Source organism: Myripristis murdjan, chromosome 21, assembly GCF_902150065.1.
Source record: "Myripristis murdjan chromosome 21, fMyrMur1.1, whole genome shotgun sequence".
Classification (NCBI taxonomy): Eukaryota; Metazoa; Chordata; class Actinopteri; order Holocentriformes; family Holocentridae; genus Myripristis; species Myripristis murdjan.
The window spans coordinates 5,046,699-5,067,679 of NC_044000.1; the positions used below are offsets into that span (position 1 = coordinate 5,046,699).

At 43.6% G+C, this 20,981-nt stretch overlaps 2 protein-coding genes across 3 annotated transcripts in view; both read right to left on the reverse strand.

Annotated features, from left to right (window-relative positions):
- Window positions 1-180: 180 nt before the first annotated feature.
- The window catches only part of plekhm3 (pleckstrin homology domain containing, family M, member 3), a 77,719-nt gene continuing 56,918 nt past the window's right edge, over window positions 181-20,981 (reverse strand). Inside the window, exon 8 of one of the 2 annotated variants that reach the window (XM_030081640.1) lies at window positions 181-227. In XM_030081640.1, the coding sequence (XP_029937500.1) occupies window positions 212-227 (16 nt within the window). In that variant the 3' untranslated portion in view covers window positions 181-211. Of the gene's footprint in view, window positions 228-15,869; window positions 20,890-20,981 lie in introns of those variants that run through there. The other variant, XM_030081639.1, reaches the window with a different exon arrangement.
- fzd5 (frizzled class receptor 5) lies at window positions 186-6,029 on the reverse strand. Its single transcript, XM_030081643.1, has one exon. It carries the CDS (start codon window positions 5,109-5,111, stop codon window positions 3,357-3,359), a length of 1,755 nt encoding a protein of 584 aa, XP_029937503.1. The 5' UTR covers window positions 5,112-6,029; the 3' UTR covers window positions 186-3,356.

Here is a 20,981-nt window from a genome sequence, read left to right on the forward strand (position 1 = left end):
GAAAATAGCACCGTGACATTTTCGGGGAGGAAAAAAAAAGGTTTGGGGGGTCACTGAGCCTAAATCTGGTAGGTTGCTGCAACATTTGACCAGTTTTAGCACAACACTCCACTACATGAGCATGAGAAATTCAAACAGAACCCCTGAGTGCACTGAGCCCTTCCCATAATGACACAGAGTCGCTCTGACTGATTGGCCCACACAGCTTTATTCACGTACGCTTCAACCTGTGAAATCAGAACAGAGAAGAGCTGCTTTTTTTCCCTCATAAATATCTAGAAAAGAATGGCCAGTAAAATCATGTCATATTGAACGCCTTTTCACAATAAAGTACACATAAAGCTGCATCATGGGATACCAGATTTACATAGATACATCGATTTACATGAAGAAAATGCACAAAAAGGCTGGGATCAACTCCGTTTTAATTCAACAAGATGAATTAAAAAAAAAAAAAAAAAAAAAAAAAAACTACCACAATCATATCATTTGATGTCATCCAGTCAGTATGCATGTACATTTAACTGAGGAACATTTCTGCGTCCTGGCCACGCTCGCACACACGTCAGCCTAATAAATTAGAGATGTAATCTATGTGGATAAGTGACACAGTAGTCTAAATAACACAATTCGCTAACAACATTGAATGAATCCAACGATCACAACCCATCACAGGGAAGCAGGAGGCGCAGAGAGCAGACACTCTGAATGTGCTCCAGTTCAGCCTCAGTCATTCACAACACCTGCTCTGTCTCATGTGGGTTTTCCTTACAACGTGTGAGGAGCACAGCATCCCAGACTTCTTCATGCCACCCCATGAACCCTACGTACAAGGCTTTACGCATCTTACGGCATCTTAGACCAGGGTTGTCGCAAAACCCTGCACAGAATCACACGAGCAGCTCAGGAGGAGAGCGAGTGCAGTGCAGGGGTCGCCCCCGTATCGACCCCAGGCCAATTATCGGGGCTGATATGGAATAAAAGTGGAATAAATGTGAACTGGCTGGGCAGCAGTTTTAATAGCACGGTTACAGTTTTGATTTGCTTTACACTGCATTTGTATTTAATTTACAGAAGAGACAAAACTGCCAAGTTGTAGTGTGTTGCCCTTACTCGCCTTAAGGACAGAGGGGTTACAGTTTCAGTTTTTGTTTCACATGTTTGTGAAAAGTGCCCTTCACAAGCATTTAAACACACAAAATCTGATCCAGCAGCACTCATCTCACCTTTAAATATATCATTTTAATCAGTATAAAAGTTTTCTTTTGATTTTTTTTCTTTGATAAAGTTTTTTTTTGGAGATTGGTTTGTTTTAAATTTTCTGGTCATTTTCTTGGTACTTCCAATAATTGCAATAATAATTGCACTTCTCAAATTTGCTGCAGATGAATATTGGGCCTTAGTATCAGTTATCAGTCTCCTGGATTACTGATCGAAGGTATCGTTTTCGGCCCTCAAAAATCAAGCTCGGTCGACCCCCCACACAGTGCAACCTCTTCATGACAGTGGTCATCCTTACATGTTTGTGGCAGCTTCTAACAAGTGTTATGTAAGAATTATAAGAAAAATGTAAGACAATGAAACGCAAGAATTTGGGAATCCCTGGTGTAGAGAGATGCTTCTTGAAATCAGGACGTAGCACCTTGCAAAATGAGGAACAGTTTGATTTCAGATTTATTTAAGCCTAATTCACTAGAAATTACACTTCCACAAATTATTTTTGTAGCAGGTTTTACTCTCACCACCATCATCTCCAAATGGACACTGTTGACATTTCTGCTAAGAGGTATTTTGTAGTCAGTTTTAGATATTGTGATAGGACTCACAGTTTAGCAGGAATGATCATTTTTGCATTATAATTTTCATATTCACTGAAAAAGCAACTGATGGTGTGATTTTTTTCTGGGCTCTGCACCAAGCAAACATGTTGTCTTACATCTGGAAAATACAATTAGTAGGCCAGTGCATCTCTGTAGCATTGTAAAATTTTATTTACAACCTTTTTCTTCAAGATGTTTTACCTTGATTAAAATATTTTTAAAAAATTACAGCTCCTTAGAATTTGTTGGTGCACACGGCCATATTGAGGTTTCAAGAATATTTCTATTAATTTGAGTGATAAAAATGTAAAACAAAACAAAACAAAAGACGCATCTCTATGGGGTTTGAATTGATCAAATGGGAGCGAGCCTGGTGGACGTTCGCTCTGGGATCTGCTGCAGACGTTTGAGAGGCACTGCGGTGAAGACATAATGGAGTCAGCAGCTCCACTGTGGACCAGCAGATGGGAGTAAAGGCCACAGACAGCTGCACCCTTCACACTGAATCTGACGGCAGTGTGTCTGATGTTGTGACAAGTTTTCCAGAGACGGGCTTGTATTGACTTCAAACACGACACGACACCACCACGGAGCCCAGAGGTGATCCATCCCGGCAGACCCCAAACGCCCAGCTGTTCCCTGTGATGACTTCCAAGTCTGACATGCTGCCTACAGATTAACAGGTCTGACTTGAGACAGCTGAGACAAAGAAAAACTCTCAGTGCTATTTGAGTTGAGATTTCGGTCACAACAATGCATTCGTACAAAAGAAACCACAGAGCACATCCAAACACATGGAAAAGCATGTTTGTTTCATATATATGCAATTCAAATCTCTGTGAAAAATCAGAGCTTTTTCCCTGGTGCCTCTCCTGGGATCAGCACTGGCTGAGGTCAGTTACAAACTAACATACTATACACCTAATTTTACAGTCAACCTTTACAACATATACAGGAATAAATATGGATTCCTCTCTCAAGGCTCAGAAGAGCTCGAAAGAGGACATTTGTGCAGATGTGCTTCCTTCCATGGATCCATTGAACTCAGGGGCTGTTTAATGCTGATTTTTTTCCCATTAAATGTCAATTTTGGTGGATTTTTTTTTTTCTGAGCGGTGACACTTTATACACAGTGAAAGGCTAGCAGCTGCAGGCTCAGTTGCCATAGACATTTCTTACAAAAGTTTGTGACTCCCTTTTCAAAATGGCGGGTTTTCTCAAGTTTAACCTCTGAATTTTCCCTTATATCCTCGGTGTCAGTTTTCAGAACCTGTCGTGAAGTATGCCAGTCGTTTGTTGAATATTCCTTTTCACGATCTAAACTTTGTTCCTCTTATTTGTCCTAGCAGAGAATTAATATTATCAGAGTCCACATCTCCCCACACAGACTCACAGGCATTTGAGTTTGGATCCAGTGGTTTTATGTATGAGTGCCCAAAGAGACGACTTGCCATGTTCTAGTGCTGGACTCTCATAGGGGACCAGCAGTAACTGACTGCATGTGTATCAGGTCTATATTCCTCTGTGCGAGTCACTTCATATATGAGAGGGAGGAGCAGGTTTGTGGTAAATGCCTGAAGCCAGCACGGTTCCAGTGTGGCCAGTGAGGGCGGTGCTGGCTTCGCTGTACATCGAGGGCGGTGCGGCGGCCTTCTGCGGCCAACAGGGGCAGCAGCGAGCCACGAACCTCCTCCAGGACTCCAGGGTTTTGCCAGACCAGATCCAGACGCCTGAGGTGATGCCCACCACCAAGCACATGAAGTACTTGAGCATGAAGACGGCGTAGTCCGGGCCCACGCCCAGGCGCTGGCGTTCAGACAGGCAGGAGCAGGCCAGGGCTCGCTCCCAGCCGGGCCGGTAGTGCTGCTCGTACACCAGGCAGGCCACCACGATGGTGGCGGGGACGGTGTACAGCACAGTGAAGAGCCCGATGCGGATCATCAGCCTCTCTAGTTTGTCTGTCTTGGTGCCGCCTTGTTTGATGATACTCCGGATGCGGAAGAGAGAAACAAAGCCGGCGAGGAGGAAAAGGGAGCCGGTGAAGAGGTAGACCACGAGAGGCGCAAGTACAAATCCCCTCAGGTTCTCCAGGTTCTGGTTCCCCACGTAGCAGATTCCAGCCACAGGATCCCCGTCCACAGAGCTGAGAGCCAGGACAACGATAGACTTGACGCTGGGGATGAGCCACGCGGCCAGGTGGAAGTACTGGGAGTACCCCGCGATGGCCTCACTGCCCCACTTCATCCCTGCCGCCAGGAACCAGGTGAATGACAGCACCACCCACCAGATGGAGCTAGCCATGCCGAAGAAATAGACCAAGAGGAAGACCAGTGTGCAGAGTGCAGGGCCCGTGGTGTCGTAGAGGATGTGGAGCTGGTTGCTGCCGACGTTGCCACTGGCGCCACAGGCCACCCGCTCGTGACCGGCCACCAGTCGGATGATATAACCCAGAGAGACGAAAAGGTAGCAGGCCGCCAGGAAAATGATGGGCCGCTCTGGGTACTTAAAACGCTCCATGTCGATGAGGAAGGTGGCCACCGTGGTCAAAGTGGAGATGAAGCACAGCACCGACCACAGTCCCACCCAGAAGCTGGTGAACGCCCTCTCGTCGGCAGAGAAGTAGGGCTGGTGGCAGGGCTGGGCGCAGTTGGGCAGCGGGCCGGTCTGGACCCGCCCGTACAAGGTGTGGGACTCCCTCTTGATGGGGACCAGGGGGTCCCGACAGCGGCACTCCCTGTCACACTGAGCGGGGCTGGGGGGTCTGGTCCGGCCTTTAGGGGTGGGCTTGGGGAACGGAGGCGAAAGGGTGGTGGTCTCGCTGCTGTTCTGGTCCATACACAGGGTCTCGTCGCCCAGCTGGGGAAGCTGCTCGCAGCTCATCCTCTCTGGCCACTCGAAGCCGTACTGGCTCATTAGAGGAGAGCAGCCTCGTTTGGCCCGTTCGCACACCGAGCGGCACGGCGGCAGCGGCTTCCGGTAGTCCAGCAGGCAGATGGGCGTGTACATGCTGCACAGGAAGAAGAGCAGGTCCGGTGAGCAGCGGATCCGGACCAGAGGCCAGAACTGGTGCACCTCCAGGCCCACCTCCTCCTGGGTGTCATGGTTGAACTGGTTGGGCATGTAGGTGAGGTTGTAGCCGATGCCCCTGCACATGGGCACCGTGATTGGCTCGCACATTAGGTCCTTGGAGGCTCCCAGCGCCGGACCGGGACACCGGAACAGCAGCAGCAGCGGCACGAGGAGCCATGGGGACACCGGGCCACATGGCGCGCGCCTCTCCGCGGTTGCCATGGAGATATTAAATATTGTATTATAGCCTAATAGTTATGTAATTGGTACTTTTATATCATTCAAATGAAAAATGACAGGGATTGTAAATGAAAAGCGCTTCCTTGGCTTGCTCTAATTTATGAGCGCATCTCGGAAACGTGAGGTCCCCACAGAGCGGCGGAATAACTGCAGCAGCATGGCCACAGCGCTCTGTCCAATCAATCAGCACACAAGTTTCATTCCAGACCCGGTCCGATCCGACGGCAAAAGCACCTTGCAGCCTCTAATGATAAAAACAAAACAAGTCAAAGTGCTGACAGCAAATCCAGTCCTGTCCTGGAGAAGTTGACGAGGCTGCTGCCAAGCCCGCACGGCGCCCGGCGACGCTCTGTCAGTCATTCACCAGGCTCCAGCGCTCATTACGGAGAAAGTTCATTATGGAGAAAGTTCATTTCCTCTCTTGTTGCCTTACGGTCACGATCCAATCAATTTAACAGCTTTCCAACATGTTTACCAAGCGCTGTGTCGTTTTCCAACAAATGGCAGATGAAGTCGATTGTGTCTCGCAGTGAATTAAAAAAAAAAGATTAAAACAGGTTTCGTTTCCAAATAAAGAGGTAAGAAAATAAAACAGCGGTCACAGTGCAAATATTTGTCCAGCGTGCGCCAAATGTCCAAAGATCCTCACTCTTACGCACGGATCCCGCTGCGTAAAATCCAGTTTATGTCTCTTCTGTGTCAGCTTTATTCCCTCACTTTAGTTTAATAAAAGAAACAGATTTCAGATGAATTTCAGATGTTTGAGATTTCTTTTCAAAGTTTCACAACTGTCCCTCGCGCTGCCTCTGCAGGAAAACAGGGCTCGTGCCGGCCGAGAGAAAAAGGGAATAAATCTTTCCTCCGAAGTGTCCCTTTCCAAAGTTGTCCGGTGCCACCAGGCTCAGTCCTCACAGAGCCGCAGGACGGAATAAGTCGGCTGGTAGCCTGCAGACCTCCTCATCCAGAGTGAAGGACTGCTGCCTTCACGTGCTGTCGGAAATATCACCAGCAAACCATTTGGTACGATAACGCACCACGGCATGACAAAATACCTGGATCTTATACAATTTAGTGCGAAACCATCCAAATCTTATTATCTCCAGTGAATTTAAAGGGACAAAACTGAATTATGTCTGACCAGATATTATTTGATCAATGTGATGAATTATTAGACATAAGTCACCCAAAAATCAGCCTGGAGGGAGCACTGGCTGTGAAATGCCCCGTGATAGGACTCTTTCCACACGATGAAAAACTATATTTTTGCTTGATTTTTGTTCTCTATCATATTGTTTAAAACTACAAAGTTAATTTTTGAACTCCTTTTCCATTTACAACTCATTACCATGGACCATGGAAGCTGTGTAATAAATTAATTAAAGCACCAGTTAAGTTTATTTCTACTATAAAAGCGTTTAAAGAATTTTGATGTCGAGGTAGCGTCACTGATGTATCAATAATATATTTTTTTAAAATCATTTTTAAGACTTGTTTTCAGATTTTCATTTTTTTTTAGCTCATCTTCTAGTCGTTTTCTTGTATATATTTTTTTGTAAGTTTTGTATGTTTTTACTAATGCTCTGTAATTTATGATAATTTGTCATTACTTTTTACCCATGTTTCTGAGAGAAATCAAGTGCAAATGTTAGGATTTCATACACTGGTCTGCTTTGGCATTATTTCCCATCAGAAGCAGTTGAATGCAACAGTGCGATACATTTATGACTTCCTGTGTTAGGAAGTCAGACTTTACCAGGAGACCCTGAAGGCATCAGATGTTTGGATAAGCTCTCCCCGCCTCCTCCCTCTCTCTCTCTCTCTCTCTCTCTCTCTCTCTCTCTCTCTCTCTCTCTCTCTCACACACACACACACACACACACACACACACACACACACATTACCAACCAACGCACACATAAACCAAAGTTTCCTTTTAAACCATGGAAGTTTTATATGTGTTTTCAAAGTATTTACAATATGATTCACACCTTCTTTCCTCTCTTGTGCATATTCCTCTGTTACAGAAGAAACAGACATTCCTCTGTGCCCCTTTTACATTCTGTGTTTGTGTTTTGTACTCTGTCCAGTAACTCCTTTGCTGCTGCAGAGACATGACTTAAACCTTCGTCTTATTTTATAGTACAGTTTTCGTTTGGCACATTTCCAGATGATAAATATGACTGTCACATGCTGTCCTGCCTCCTGATACAGGTACAGAGTTGAGTTCTCTCTGAGCAGTCACCTGTCCAGGCTCTGGCTCTGCACCAAGCTGAGTGTTTTTCCAATCAGTGCTCACAAAGGTAGACAGCCTCTGAGAGCTGAGATGTCCAGGCTCTGCTGGAGGCACGAGAACAACACATATACACTGCCTGGCCAAAAAAAACGTTGCCACCAAAAAAAAAAAAAAAAAAAAAAAAAAAAAAAAAAAGGTCACACACTCTAATATTTCGTTGGACTGCCTTTAGCTTTGATTACGGAACGCATTCGCTGTGGCATTGTTTCGATAAGCTTCTGCAATGTCACAAGATTTATTTCCATCCAGTGCTGTATTAATTTTTCACCAAGATCTTGTATCGATGATGGGAGAGTCGGACCACTGCGCAAAGCCTTCTCCAGCACATCCCATTGATTCTCAATGGGGTTAAGGTCTGGACTCTGTGGTGGCCAAACCATGTGTGAAAATGATGTCTCATGCTCCCTGAACCACTCTTTCACAATTTGAGCCCCATGAATCCTGGCATTGTCATCTTGGAATATGCCCGTGCCATCAGGGAAGACAAAATCCACTGATGGAATCACCTGGTCATTCAGTATATTCAGGTAGTCAGCTGACCTCATGCTTTGGGCACATAATGTTGCTGAACCTAGACCTGACCAACTGCAGCAACCCCAGATCAGAGCACTGCCCCCACAGACTTGCACAGTAGGCACTAGGCATGATGGGTGCATCACTTCATCTGCCTCTCTTCTTCCCCTGATGTACCCATCACTCTGGAACAGGGTAATTCTGGCCTATCCTTCCAGTTTTTAATAATGCGTTGGCAGTTCTTAACCCAATTTTGGTAGTTTCTGCAATCTCTCTGCTTGATGCATGCCAATGATCTGACCCTTCTCAAACAGACAAACATCTTTTCCACGACCACGGGATATGTCGGATGAACTTGTCCTCAGAAGCAGAGGTGACTCTTGGTCTTCCTTTCCTGGGTCGGTCCTCATGTGTGCCAGTTTCGTTGTAGCGCTTGATGGTTTTTGCGACTCCACTTGGGGACACATTTAAAGTTTTTGCAATTTTCCGGACTGACTGACCTTCATTTCTTAAAGTAATGATGGCCACTCGTTTTTCTTTAGTTAGCTGATTGGTTCTTGCCATAATATGAATTTTAACAGTTGTCCAATAGGGCTGTCGGCTGTGTAGTAACCTGACTTCTGCACAACACAACTGATGGTCCCAACCCCATTGATAAAGCATGAAATTCCACTAATTAACCCTGATAAGGCACACCTGTGAAGTGAAAACCATTTCAGGTGACTACCTCTTGAAGCTCATGGAGAGAATGCCAAGAGTGTGCAAAGCAGTAATCAGAGCAAAGGGTGGCTATTTTGAAGAAACTAGAATATAAAAGATGTTTTCAGTTATTTCACCTTTTTTTGTTAAGTACATAACTCCACATGTGTTCATTCATAGTTTTGATTCCTTCAGTGAGAATCTACAATGTAAATAGTCATGAAAATAAAGAAAACACATTGAATGAGAAGGTGTGTCCAAACTTTTGGCCTGTACTATATATTTATATATATATATATATATATATATATGTGTGTGTGTGTGTGTGTATATGTATACATATATATATATATATATATGATGGTCTTTTGAAAACATGAGTAAAATACACCATGAAGAAATGTTCCTAATTGTACCATTCTTATTTTGATAGTATTTACCTTTATCATCAAAATACAGGGTCTGTACAGCAGTCCAGTCGCCAGAATAAAATGCTGCCATTTTACGTTTCTGCCAACCAACAAATACATTGAAATGTCAACGTTTCTGAAGCACAAAAACATTACATATGAATATTTAGACTTACAGCCAGTGTGGTGGAGCCTGAGTCAAACGTCAGCTGATTGCTAACGTTCACACAGGTGCAAACACCAGCTAATGTTAGCTCATATTAGCTACTTTAGCCATTTTATTAGCTTCATTAGCTTCATTAGCCACCCAAACTCCTTCGCTAAGTTTAGGAAAAAGCATTGGTAAAAGTAAGAGATCAATAAAAGATTGCAGCTGAGGTTCAGTAAAGGTTTGTCATCGTGGTTGAGGTGAGGAAGAGGTCATGGTTAATGTTACAAAACGTTAGCTAATGTTCGCTAATATTAGCTAGCTAACCTTAGCCAAAAACAAACCCTTGCTTGACGTGAGCCCTGACCTGCAGAGGTCAAATCCTCTCGATTTCTCCAACTTAACTCAAGTATGAAAACGTCACATCTCAACATATCTTTGCTTTGCAGAAATATAAAATGACAACATTTTCTTCCTGGTGACTGAGCTGTGACCACACACATTATTTCAGCTCAAATCTGCCATCAATTTAATTCTGCTTGAAATATATCAATGTCTGCAGAGTATTTTTTGGCAACGTTTGTATCTATAACTAAAGAAGAAACACAAATCTATAAAGGATTAAACATAATTGTCCACATGACTGTATTATCCATCTCCAACACACACACACACACACACACACATACACACACACACTATATCCCACTCAGAACAAAGGTCACAACGCTCGGTGGGGTACAAAGGTCTCGAAGGGTGTGTGTGTGTGTGTGTGTGTGTGTGTGTGTATGAGGGTGTGTATGTACAACCTATCAGCCAAGACAAGTCTCTCTGCAGCCCGTTCACACTGTGATTACCTTGGCTCAGGCCGCATGCTGCCATGATGAATATAAGCAAATAGAGAGGAGTTCACGTGTTAGCCTGGACGGCATCAATCACACACACACACACACACACACACACATAACTGATTACCTGTGGTGATTTTCCCTGGTGCCAGGCATGTTTGACTCAGACTTGCATCATTGGCCGATCAGGTAAGAGGGCTTACACACACACACACACACACACACACACACACACACACACACACACACACTAAAGTTAATACAGTTATAGCCACCATTTCAAAAGTAAGCGGGAAGGAATATTGAGAACTTTAGAGATTTATTAATATATTTTACACCAAATTAAATCAACAGGTTTATGTCATTCTTAGTGTGTGTATATTAAACAGTGTTGTCAATACAAGACATGCAAACACCGGAGAGACAAAAACAAACCATGACCTGAAAATAAGGGGAAAAAACAGCAGAAGAGTGAATATAAAAAGTGGGCTCAACACTCGCAGCGGCCTGGGAGCCCGTGAAGACACACTGAGGCTATAAAAGCTGCTGACAGCAGGCCGGACAGGGTCATTACAACTGCACATGTGGAAAACTGCTGCTGGGCCATCAATAGAGTGAGCTCAAGACTGTCAGTGTTAGTGTGTGTGTATGTGTGTGTGTTCCTCACAGCAGGATAAGAGCTTTGTGCAGACACCTGTATGGGCAGGCCAAGAGAGAGACGGAGAAATGTGAGTGGGAGGGAGGAGGAAAAGTGGAACAGACGACAGTCACAACTAAGACGTGACACTTTTGAAACGCAGTGACGTCAGTATGCTGTTATTGTGTTTCGATATTCAATATCTTAGTTTGTATCGAAGTAAAAATGCCCAGAAATGACTTTTATATGTGTGATGGTGGAGGGCGTGTGAGACATCATGAGTCAGCGTGTGTGTGTGTGTTTGTGTATCAGATCTCTGTCCATTGCTTGTGTGTGAGGCGCTCCGTGTTTTGGAAAGTGTTAAATATAACATAACCGTGATGATTGTCATGCTTTAGCAGTGTGAGGCTGTGTGTGTGTGTGTGTGTGTGTGTGTGTGTGTGTGTGTGTGACAGCAAACTGCTGCACAGTCTGAACTGGACCAGTGAGCCTCTCCTGTGATCCGGGTCACCGGGAACACTGGGGGCCCTGCAAGCTTTTGTGTAGTCAGGGAGCCATTGTGTGTGTGTATAAGGGGGAGGGTGGTGGGGGTGGGGGTGGGATGGCGGGGGGGGGGGGGGGGGGTTGCAGGTTGCGGAGACCCTGGCCTTCCCTCCGCTGTGACCGTTGTCCAACCCCCCCGCCGCTCCCCCCCGCTCCCCCCCCCTCCCGGCCCCCCCCTCCGTCGTCTTTTTCTCCTTAAACTGTCTTTTGTTTTCATTTTCGCTGGCATTTCTGCTCCCTTGTTGTCGGGGCCCTAAATGAGTCTTGACTGGCCCGCGGGCCACTGGAGAAGCATAAAGGAGTTTGTTTCACTCGCTACAGTTGATCCATTGTGGCTGCCCACAATGCACTAATTGGCGATGACAATTAAGCGCGGTCAACACTCAGGTTCAATTTGCCTGCTGCTCAATACACATCACGGGCCAGTGAGGCTGGGCTGCTCACCGCCTTCTCCTCAGGCAGGCACGCACACACACACACACACACACACACACACACACACACACACACACACACACAGGCCAATATGCAGAAATGCATGTTTCTGTAGGGGAGGCTGGGAGTAGTTGTAACACATTTTGTCTCAGCTTTGACACCTCGGACGGTTTTTCGTGTTGGATCTCTCAAACTTTGACACCAAGTCGCCCCGTCGGTCTGCTACAAACAGCAGCTATTTCACTCTCCGTCTTAATAGCACAGTCTTCATGGATAGTAGTCAAGTACAAGGAGCTTGTATGTCGCAGCATAACCCCAGCAGCACAACTTCCCCACCCCTGTTGGCCATTTGAGTCTTAGCTGTGGCAAAAAGGTGGTTTGAGATGAACAAGGTGACCTGAAGGAGCACTGGTTCATCTAATACACACACCATCAGTCATTTCATACTCCACATTCTCAGTGTTAATCAAAATATATACTTAAAATTATTACATTCATTAAAATTACTTTTTAAACCAAGGGATGGCCACAAATACTTCACTATTTAGATATTCATTCATTTGGTTTTCAGGTTTGGGGTTCAGATATTTGTGTTTGTTTTTTTTTTTTTTTTTTTCAGTTTATGATTTATATTAGTAGTTCCCTCTTTACTGACTTTACTCATCTTTTTTTACAGTGGGGCTCTGACATGTTGTAGTGCTGTGTTTCTCTAGTACAATATCTGTAAGCTGTTGACCAAAAAAAAAAATTTTTTTCACACAAAAATGGAAAAACATGACCACAGCAGGACACAATAACGGACGGGTGACACAGCGATGAGGTCAGAGAGCGGCGTAGCGAGCCAGTAGAGTCATTAGACAGGAGAGAGGGAGGGAGCTGCGTGGCCGAGCGAGGTAGACAGTGAACTGCAGTGAGGGAAAGCCCCACAGCCCAAACATGGTATGGAGGACGGCCCAATTTTTTTGCTGTAAAACCTGCAGCGTTGATTATGAAGCCATGGAAGTGTAGAGGAGATCGCATGTCTGTTACAACACACTCTGATGACACCCAGGCTCCCCTGCATGTTCCCACAGCCAAGGGATTCCTCAAACGGACACAGCATCTTCTGTCATGTCAGCAAACTCAACCCCCTCACTCCTTTTCCCTCCCCAGCAACAGAATATCAGCGGTGAGAGAGGCCTCCAAACGTTTCCTCGCCATTTACATCTGCAGCTCTTACTGCTGATTGGGCCTCCATCGTCACTCGGTTCTGATCTGCAGATGTCTGCTGGCTGCAGAAAACAGCTTCACACTAACAGCCGGTTTAAAACTTCAGTGCTGAGTGAAAAGCCCTGCTGCATGTGTGTGGTTACAGCAGTGTATCAGTTTGCCCATATTGGCCTTTTATTATTAAAAATGAGGTATGGTATCTCATCACTGATGAGACTGATACTGATGTCAGACTTTGATTGTGTCATCAATTTTCTAGCATATTTATTGTGTTATTGAGTGTGTATGCATGCTTAAATTTATAATCAGCCCTTTGAAACCTGATTCACTTGGTTTAGAAAAAAATCATGGGGGGAAATCATGGGTTAATCATGGGATTAAAAAGCTAGTAAAAATTACTTAAACATTAATTTAAGAATTAAGAAAATTACCAGAAAATTAGCAAAATACTACAAAATTAGGAAAAAAAAGTTTTTTAAAGAATTACAAGAACCACATTTCTTGTATTTAAATACCTTTGAAAGGTGTCATTTTAGTTTCATGTATGTGCATTTTAGTTCCGGAAGGTGACACTTGTGATGTTAAACCTTCTTTGAGTGGATTGACTTAACATGTTTTAGCCAGAGTGTAGCTACTTCAATGAAGAAAATAAACAACAGCAAAATCAAGCAATCTACTTTCTCTGTGGTGGCGGCTGCTCCTCTGGTGAAGCGACACAGGAGGTGCAGAAGTTCAGATCTTTGCAGATGCTGATAACAGAAAAAATAATTATTTGAGCAAAATTAGCATCCGTGTGCAAATTGTATGTACATTTCAGTTTTGGAAAGAACTCGATGTTAAACCTTCTTTAAGTGGATGAAGGTGGTTACTTTCAAGAGTGTTAGCTGGGGGAAGTCCACTTCAATGGCAGGAGGCTAACAGTTAGCATTTGGAGCATCCAGCCAGTATCCAGCACTCAGTCACAGTAGCTATGTTTACATGTGCAAAATTTCTCCAATCCGATCTAAACCTTGGTTGATCGGAAATTCCAAATCCACTGTTTACATGTACACTAAATAAAATGATCCGATCATGACGTGCGTATACATGCACCAAGCGTTTGATCACAATAAATCATTTGGGCATGCGCGGAGTTGTCTAATTTTCTGGAAATAGTAGTAGAAGCTGTACTTCCGCCTGTGTTGTAAACAAACGCCGCGTTGTCTGCACGTCCTCAGCTCGTTCACTCTTTGTGCCTCTCACATTTTATTTTCCTCCCCTCTGGCACAGTGTCTGTTTATGTAGGTTTTTTTTTTTTTTTTAATATGGACCTTTTGGACCGTTTGCTGCTTGCCGAAAAACGACCGGCTGCCGCAAAGGCGGAAACACATCACGCTGACGTAACACACATGCGCAGTGGAGATAATTTTACCCCAACCAGGAAGACAGGATCCGAATGGATGTGTACATGGACGCCGTTCGGAATAATGATCGGCATAAACCACCTCTCTCTTTCGGAATGAAATTTCTTTCCGAATGGACCGTATCGGATCACAATCTTCCGATTGACGTGTTTACATGAAGCATTTTTAACCTGATTTGGCCTTTATTCCGATTATTTGTGTCCATGTAAACATAGCTAATGAGAGGAAGAGAGCACCACTACTATATCACATTTTTCAAAATGGGTGAACTGTCCCTTTAATGTCAATGAACATAACTGAACTGAGCTGGATTGAGGAATGCAGTTGCACATCTCCCCAAAGCCTTGGAGGGGGGCTGATCTCATGTCATGTTTGGGCTGGAACTGAAACGCTGTCGCCACATTTCCCATCATGCACCACTGTATATAACACTGTTTTCTTTGGGTGCAAATGAATAAATCTATCAAATATGAAACCGGATCCTGCAACAATAATAATCTTTTCTGGTCAGTGCCACTCCACAGGGAACCTGAAATGGCTGTATAAGGCTTGGGAAGGGTTAGTAATTTGGGGTTGAGGAACTAAAGACGGTAGCGAGCAGAGCGGGTCGCTCCGGGTTATTCTGGGCCGCTCCAGCAAGCGTCAAAAAGATCTGGAAGCAGACCATCAGCGCTCCAGGTCATCTATTGTCAGCAGCCATTTTGACATGAAATAGCAGGTAAACACAGGTGTTACTGATGATGTTAACGAAGGCTCGGCTCCATTCAGCTCTATGGAATGGAACCTTAGATCAGGATTTTTTTTCCCCAGACAAATAAAACAAGATCAACAAGTAAAACAGAGTAAAATAAAGCATACACATATAAATGTAACATAACAATAATGCCAACTCAAAGTAATTATGACTGTACATGGAGTATTAGATATTGTAGTATAAACACCTGTTTATGCAGAGGAGTTTCCATCTGACTTTGTTGCAACGTTGATTGCATATCTAAAAATTTCAATAACCTCTTCACATTTGCTATTTACACTGCCTGGCTGAAAAAAAGGCACCACCTGGATTTAACTAAGCAAACAGATAAGAGCCTTCCATTGGATAATCGCTGCAGTGATCAATATGTTTCAGCTGGAAACAAGTTCTGTCACCCTAACTAATGCAGCTTCTCATGTCTTAGACAACCATGCTGGAGGACAAACCGTGTGGTCGTGGAAAAGAAGAGTCCGACTACTGGCCTGCATCAAGCGAAGAAAACAAAAAAGGAGACTGCTGAAGCTACAATTGAGTAAAGAAATGTCCAAAGCATTATTAAGAAAACCACTTAGCAGTGACACTAATTGGGAAAAAGGCACACAGCAGCCCGACTCTCCAGAATTAAATATGACATTGCATGAGCTTATTGTGCCATAATCAAAGCTAAGGGTGGTCCAACGACATATTTGAATTTGTGGCTTTTTTTTCCCCAGGCAGTGTACAGAAGTAACCTGCAGGACATTTAAAAAAACAGAAGACAAATTTGTATTGTGACGTTTTTTCAGCTGAATCTATAAATCCAAATCCATATCGACAAGATATTCACACAGATCACTGACACAAAAGCATTGGATATTAAGACGTTTGTTTTATTGGCATCAGTGGCTATAGCAGACACATTTGAACAAAACCAGACGGGAGGAAAGTCAGGTCATCAGAAATCAAGTCCCTGTACTTGCATAAGGATTTGGCTGTGGTCAAAAGGAACAATGATAACAAAAAAAAAAAAGTGGACAACCAATCAAAGCAATTTAACAGACAAACCCAGAAGTAGACAGAAGCATTTGAGTCCAGTTAGCCATCATAAATACTGTGGGATAAACACTCGGTTTTGGTGCTACAGGAGCGGAGAATTGACCGGGAAACCCCTCAATGTGGCGGCTCCACGAGGGCTGAACAATATCTTTAAAAAAAAAATTAAAAAAATCATTGCGATTAATTTTACAGATTTTGTGACTATGATATGATTCATGAACGTAATAGGAATGATCCTTGTTGCAGTCTAATTTGCATTTTCACTGACAAAACTGTTAAAATGATGATGGTGAAAATGCAATTTTCATGCCATCCTGGCATCTCCGTAGCCCTGCAAAACTTTATTTACAATAATGTTTTGTAACACATTTTACCATTATCACCAAACTGCAGCTCCTGTGATTTAGAGATCCCACCTGGCCTCACTGTGATTTCAATAATCTGTCCAATAATTGTTCAGCCCCATTCTCCACCACTTCCAATATTTTCCCAGCAATTCATCCAGTTTTACTCCACCCATGTGCTTCTGCTTTGTTTGTTTTTTGGATAATTTCTCAGACTGGAAAACCCTCAGCCTTACTCTTCTGATGGCATTAACCCTTTGAATCCCGGCAGCCTGTGGGATGGCTTTAATTAACCCTCTGTACAATATTCACTTGAGTTCTTGTCTTTTTTGTGAGATTTTTTTTGGCAATTTCTTTCAAATTTTTCAGTACAAACAAATCTGGTAATTTTGTTGGAATGTAACTTAAAATGTATAATTATAGTAAGTATACAGTCTTTTTTTCTTGTCATTTTAAATTAATTGATTTATTTGTTGTTTCCCTCATTTTCTGGTAATCTGATATTTTTTGTGATTTTTTTTTACAAATTTTTTTTTCTGGTCATCTGCTCATTGCTCTTTTTCCATGTTCTCCAAGAAATCAAGTGAATTTGCTCATGTTTCAAAAGGTTAAAATTTGAACTGGAGAATGAATCATTTCAGTGCCTGAGTGGACTGAAAACATAGCAGATCATGAGGTGAGGACCAGGCCACCTGGTCGTGTATTCCCTTCTTCTTAGCGTTCCCTGAAACACGGCGAGCTCATTAGGAAACAAACCTTGTAAACTAAGCACAGTAACAGAATTTCATTTTTCACACTTCATCGACATAATTAAACTTCCACGTCGAGGATTACATAAGGCTCAGAGGTATGGGGGAGTGAGAGGAAAAAAAAAAAAAAGCTGCACGGCTAACCCTCCACTTAAGGCAGGTGAACACTGACATCCAAACAGCAAGTAATGATCATTTCTTTAAGCAAACAGGCACACTCTGACACTCCAACGTAAAGCCTGCAAGTCATTGCTACATATAGGCAAAAAAAATGACAAAAAACAGCAAAAATCCTGAACAAAAAACATTCACAGCGAAAACAAGTACAAAAACATGCCGTGACAATAAACCGCTGAGCTGCTTTTGAACAATCAGACACAAAATCAAGCCGATCCTTTGTCGATCAGCCCTGCGTCAGGTTCAAAATACTTTTGGTTCGTTTGAGCGTTTTCTCCTGTTGAGTGCCAGATGGTGAAGTTGACCATTTCATTACGCAGCAGGCACAATCAGTCAAGTACAACTGATGTATTTCAAATTACTTTAACGATAATGCGACATGGCTATGGTTAGAATTGACTTCAAAAAACAAACAAAAACCTGCTTTACAAGCAACACGGCAGAGCTATCCCTTCTTGAAGCCATCACCAGCTTTTGAATGAAAAGGGCTGAATTCTCAGTTTCAGTCTACAGTAGAGCACATGCTTCATAAACATGAACAACTGTCACACCTGACCTCTGCGCTTCACAAAAATATATCAAAATATACCCACGGGCTTCTCAGTCAAGTGCTGATTACAGTAGCTTATTCACATTAATTCCCTTCAAGACTAAACATACATGTTTATGGCTACAGTACATTAGATAAAATGAGATGAATGTAAGTCTAGATACTAGGATTGTTTTAGCAGAGATTTAACAGAGTGGGGTTTGTTCGGCTGCACCGAGCCGTACCACTTTCAGAGAAAGGCGGAAAGATTAGCAGCACTGCAACAGTAGCTGGGTTTCCATCCAAGTTGAGTTATTTGCAAATTATTATCAGTTTGAAAAGATGAATGGAAATGCCCAAGCTTGATCAAATGCCCCGATGAATGTGAGAAAGAGGACCACATTGGAAATAACTTTTGAAAAAAGTGTTATGCTAGATTACTTCATTTTCATGCTTTCTGCAAGTGGAAAAGTGGTTGGTGAAGAAATAATGTTAAATACTGTGATAAACTGGAAACGTATTAGTCAAATACCTGATGATGAAGGCATGACACTGGTTCAGTTTCATTCATCAGTTCCATTCAAAAGTGGCTTTAGACATCCTGAGCTGTCTGGCGAATCTGTTCTTGCGCCTATCGAGCCGGGCCCCGACTACAGGAGGTTTAAAATACTACCCAGGTTGCATAACGCACGTTACAAGAAACTACACAGATGGGTGGCCCCGGATGAGCCTGCAAGCAAACGGGAGGTTTAAGACTGGATCAGTAATCCCCCCACATTACCTGATAATCCGGGCCAAACATCGGTACCAACCTAGACTGGCTTTCTCCTCAAATTTTCATTTTCAGCAGGGGTGAGCGGGGGTCAAATCAGCCCAAGACTCCTGACGTCTGAGCCCGGCTTCAGGTGTCATCATCATATATGCCCAACAGTTTGAAAAGGACAATAACAACTTGTCCAATGCCATCAAATTCTTGGATAATGGATAATTCACCCATTTTGAAAAATACTTCCATAATTTCACCTCTGCCCCTCGCTTGTTAAATAGCACAGTAGTGGTGATCTTGGGGAAGCTGGGGGGAAGTCCACCTCAATGGCAGGAGGCTAACAGTTAGCGTTTGGAGCATCCAGCCAGTATCCAGCACTCAGTAACAATGAGAGGAAGATAGCACCACTACTGTCCTACAGAACAGCATGGCAGGGAGTGAAATAATATCACATTTTTCAAAATAGGTAAACTTTCCCTTTAATGACACCATTTGTCTGATGTTTTTTTTTTTTTTTTGTTACATTCAGGATGTTTTTTTCTCCATTTGTTCACTTCAACCCAGCTGATGGAAACACATCTAGCTCACATTTCTTCTTCGCAACTAAACTTTGCTTAAAGTTCCCTACAGTTGGATGGAGACAGCCTGTAAGACAGAGTTTAGATAGAGAGTGACAAACAGGGATGCAGACGTCTACACAGGAAAGCATTGGATTATAAAGGCCATCTAGGTTGCATAGGGAAGATACTAAAAGCTAAAGCTGCTATCTTTTTTTTTTCAGATTTTGCATGAAATACAGCAGAGCAGAAAATAGATTCACAGAGGAGAGGAGGAGAGGCGAGAAAGGCAACAATGAAAGAATAAGTTAGATTATTGCCCGTGTTATTATACAGTTCAAGTAATGGGGGGAAAAAAACAAAAAAACAGCAGGTTACAAAGACGCACAAATGTGCACACAAACACACATGCATGCACACGCAAACACACTCACATCCACACACACACACACACACACACACACACTCACACACAAAGTCCCATTTAAAATTCAAATCCATTTAAAAAGCTTTTTAAATTTACATTAAAGGGGCACTAATGAAATAGATAGGTGAGTCCAGTGGGTTAAATAAAAATACTTCTTTCATTCCACATTCAGGGGTTAAACACCCCAGTCTGTGGTTTGACATCCTTTTAACTGCTTAATAGTGCAAAAATGTAAAGTGAGCAGAAAAGGGGGAAGGCAGGGAAAGAGGGAGAGGGAAAAGACAGAAGTAAGGACTGATTAAGAGATGGAGAGAGCTTTCTATGCTTTCTCTTGTTCACACCGCTCGTCTCATCGTCAGTGCCTACACCATGTTGGTAAAACATGCCCATGATGACTGCAAATCTCTCTGGGCAACGATGGGAAGCACTGTTTAGAAGATGGTAGTTTCTAAAGTATCGATCTGGATATCCCCCCATATATCAACAGTGATAATTGGACTAAGTAATTCGTAGAATATCAGGAGGGCTAGTGTATGTTGGCTTGGAGCTGAGAGACAGGTGACAGACAGGTGAGGTACGGTAGGAATGGGAACGACATCAACGTCATGCAACAGACTCTGGCTATGGCAACAGCAACTCCTCTCCCCTCTGATCCATCAGGGTCACCAGGTCCAGTCTGCAGATGTGTGTGTGTGTGTGTGTGTGTGTGTGTGTGTGTGTGTGTGTGTGTGTGTGTGTGAGAGAGAGAGAGCATATGTTTCACTACAAAGCATAGGTGTATGTATGTCAGTAGTAGGATAGAGTCTATAAAGCCAGGTGTAGTTGAAGCAAAGCAGTTCTTCCGCTGGTTCCCCTACAGTAGAATAGAGAAAGCTCAGCTGACGTATGTGCATTTATATGTACACACACACACGCTCGCGCACACACACACTCACAAACAGCGATACATAATGTTGCATCAAACACGCTGAGCTTGTGCTCCTAAGGAAAACTGACAGAATCTGTTTTGGAGACACACTTGAGAGAACAAGCGCTTTGTCCAACATCACGGCCAGCCTGTGCCTTTTTTTGTTGCTCATTGTCCATGTGTGTGTGTCTCTATGGGGGTGTGTGTTTGTGTCTCAGGTGTCTTGGTAGGGCACGTGATAGCACCCGGGGCTGTCGTCATCGGGCGACCAGAAGGACGACGGCCTCTTACTGTGGAGCTCTCGGCGGACGCAGCGCGGGCAGGGCTGGGCCTTCTGTCGACACTCTGTGTGGAATACCGCCCCGCAGCCGTCACACCTGTACAGGCAGACAGACAGAACAAGGCAACGGTGAAGATGTCATTCCGCCCCTCCTTTTCTCTTCCTGCTTAATCCCTTTCAGGATAATGG

What these genes read in the sequence shown, in the direction of transcription:
- fzd5 (XM_030081643.1), bottom strand. Translation starts at nt 5,111, where the DNA reads ATGGCAACCGCGGAGAGGCGCGCGCCATGTGGCCCGGTGTCCCCATGG.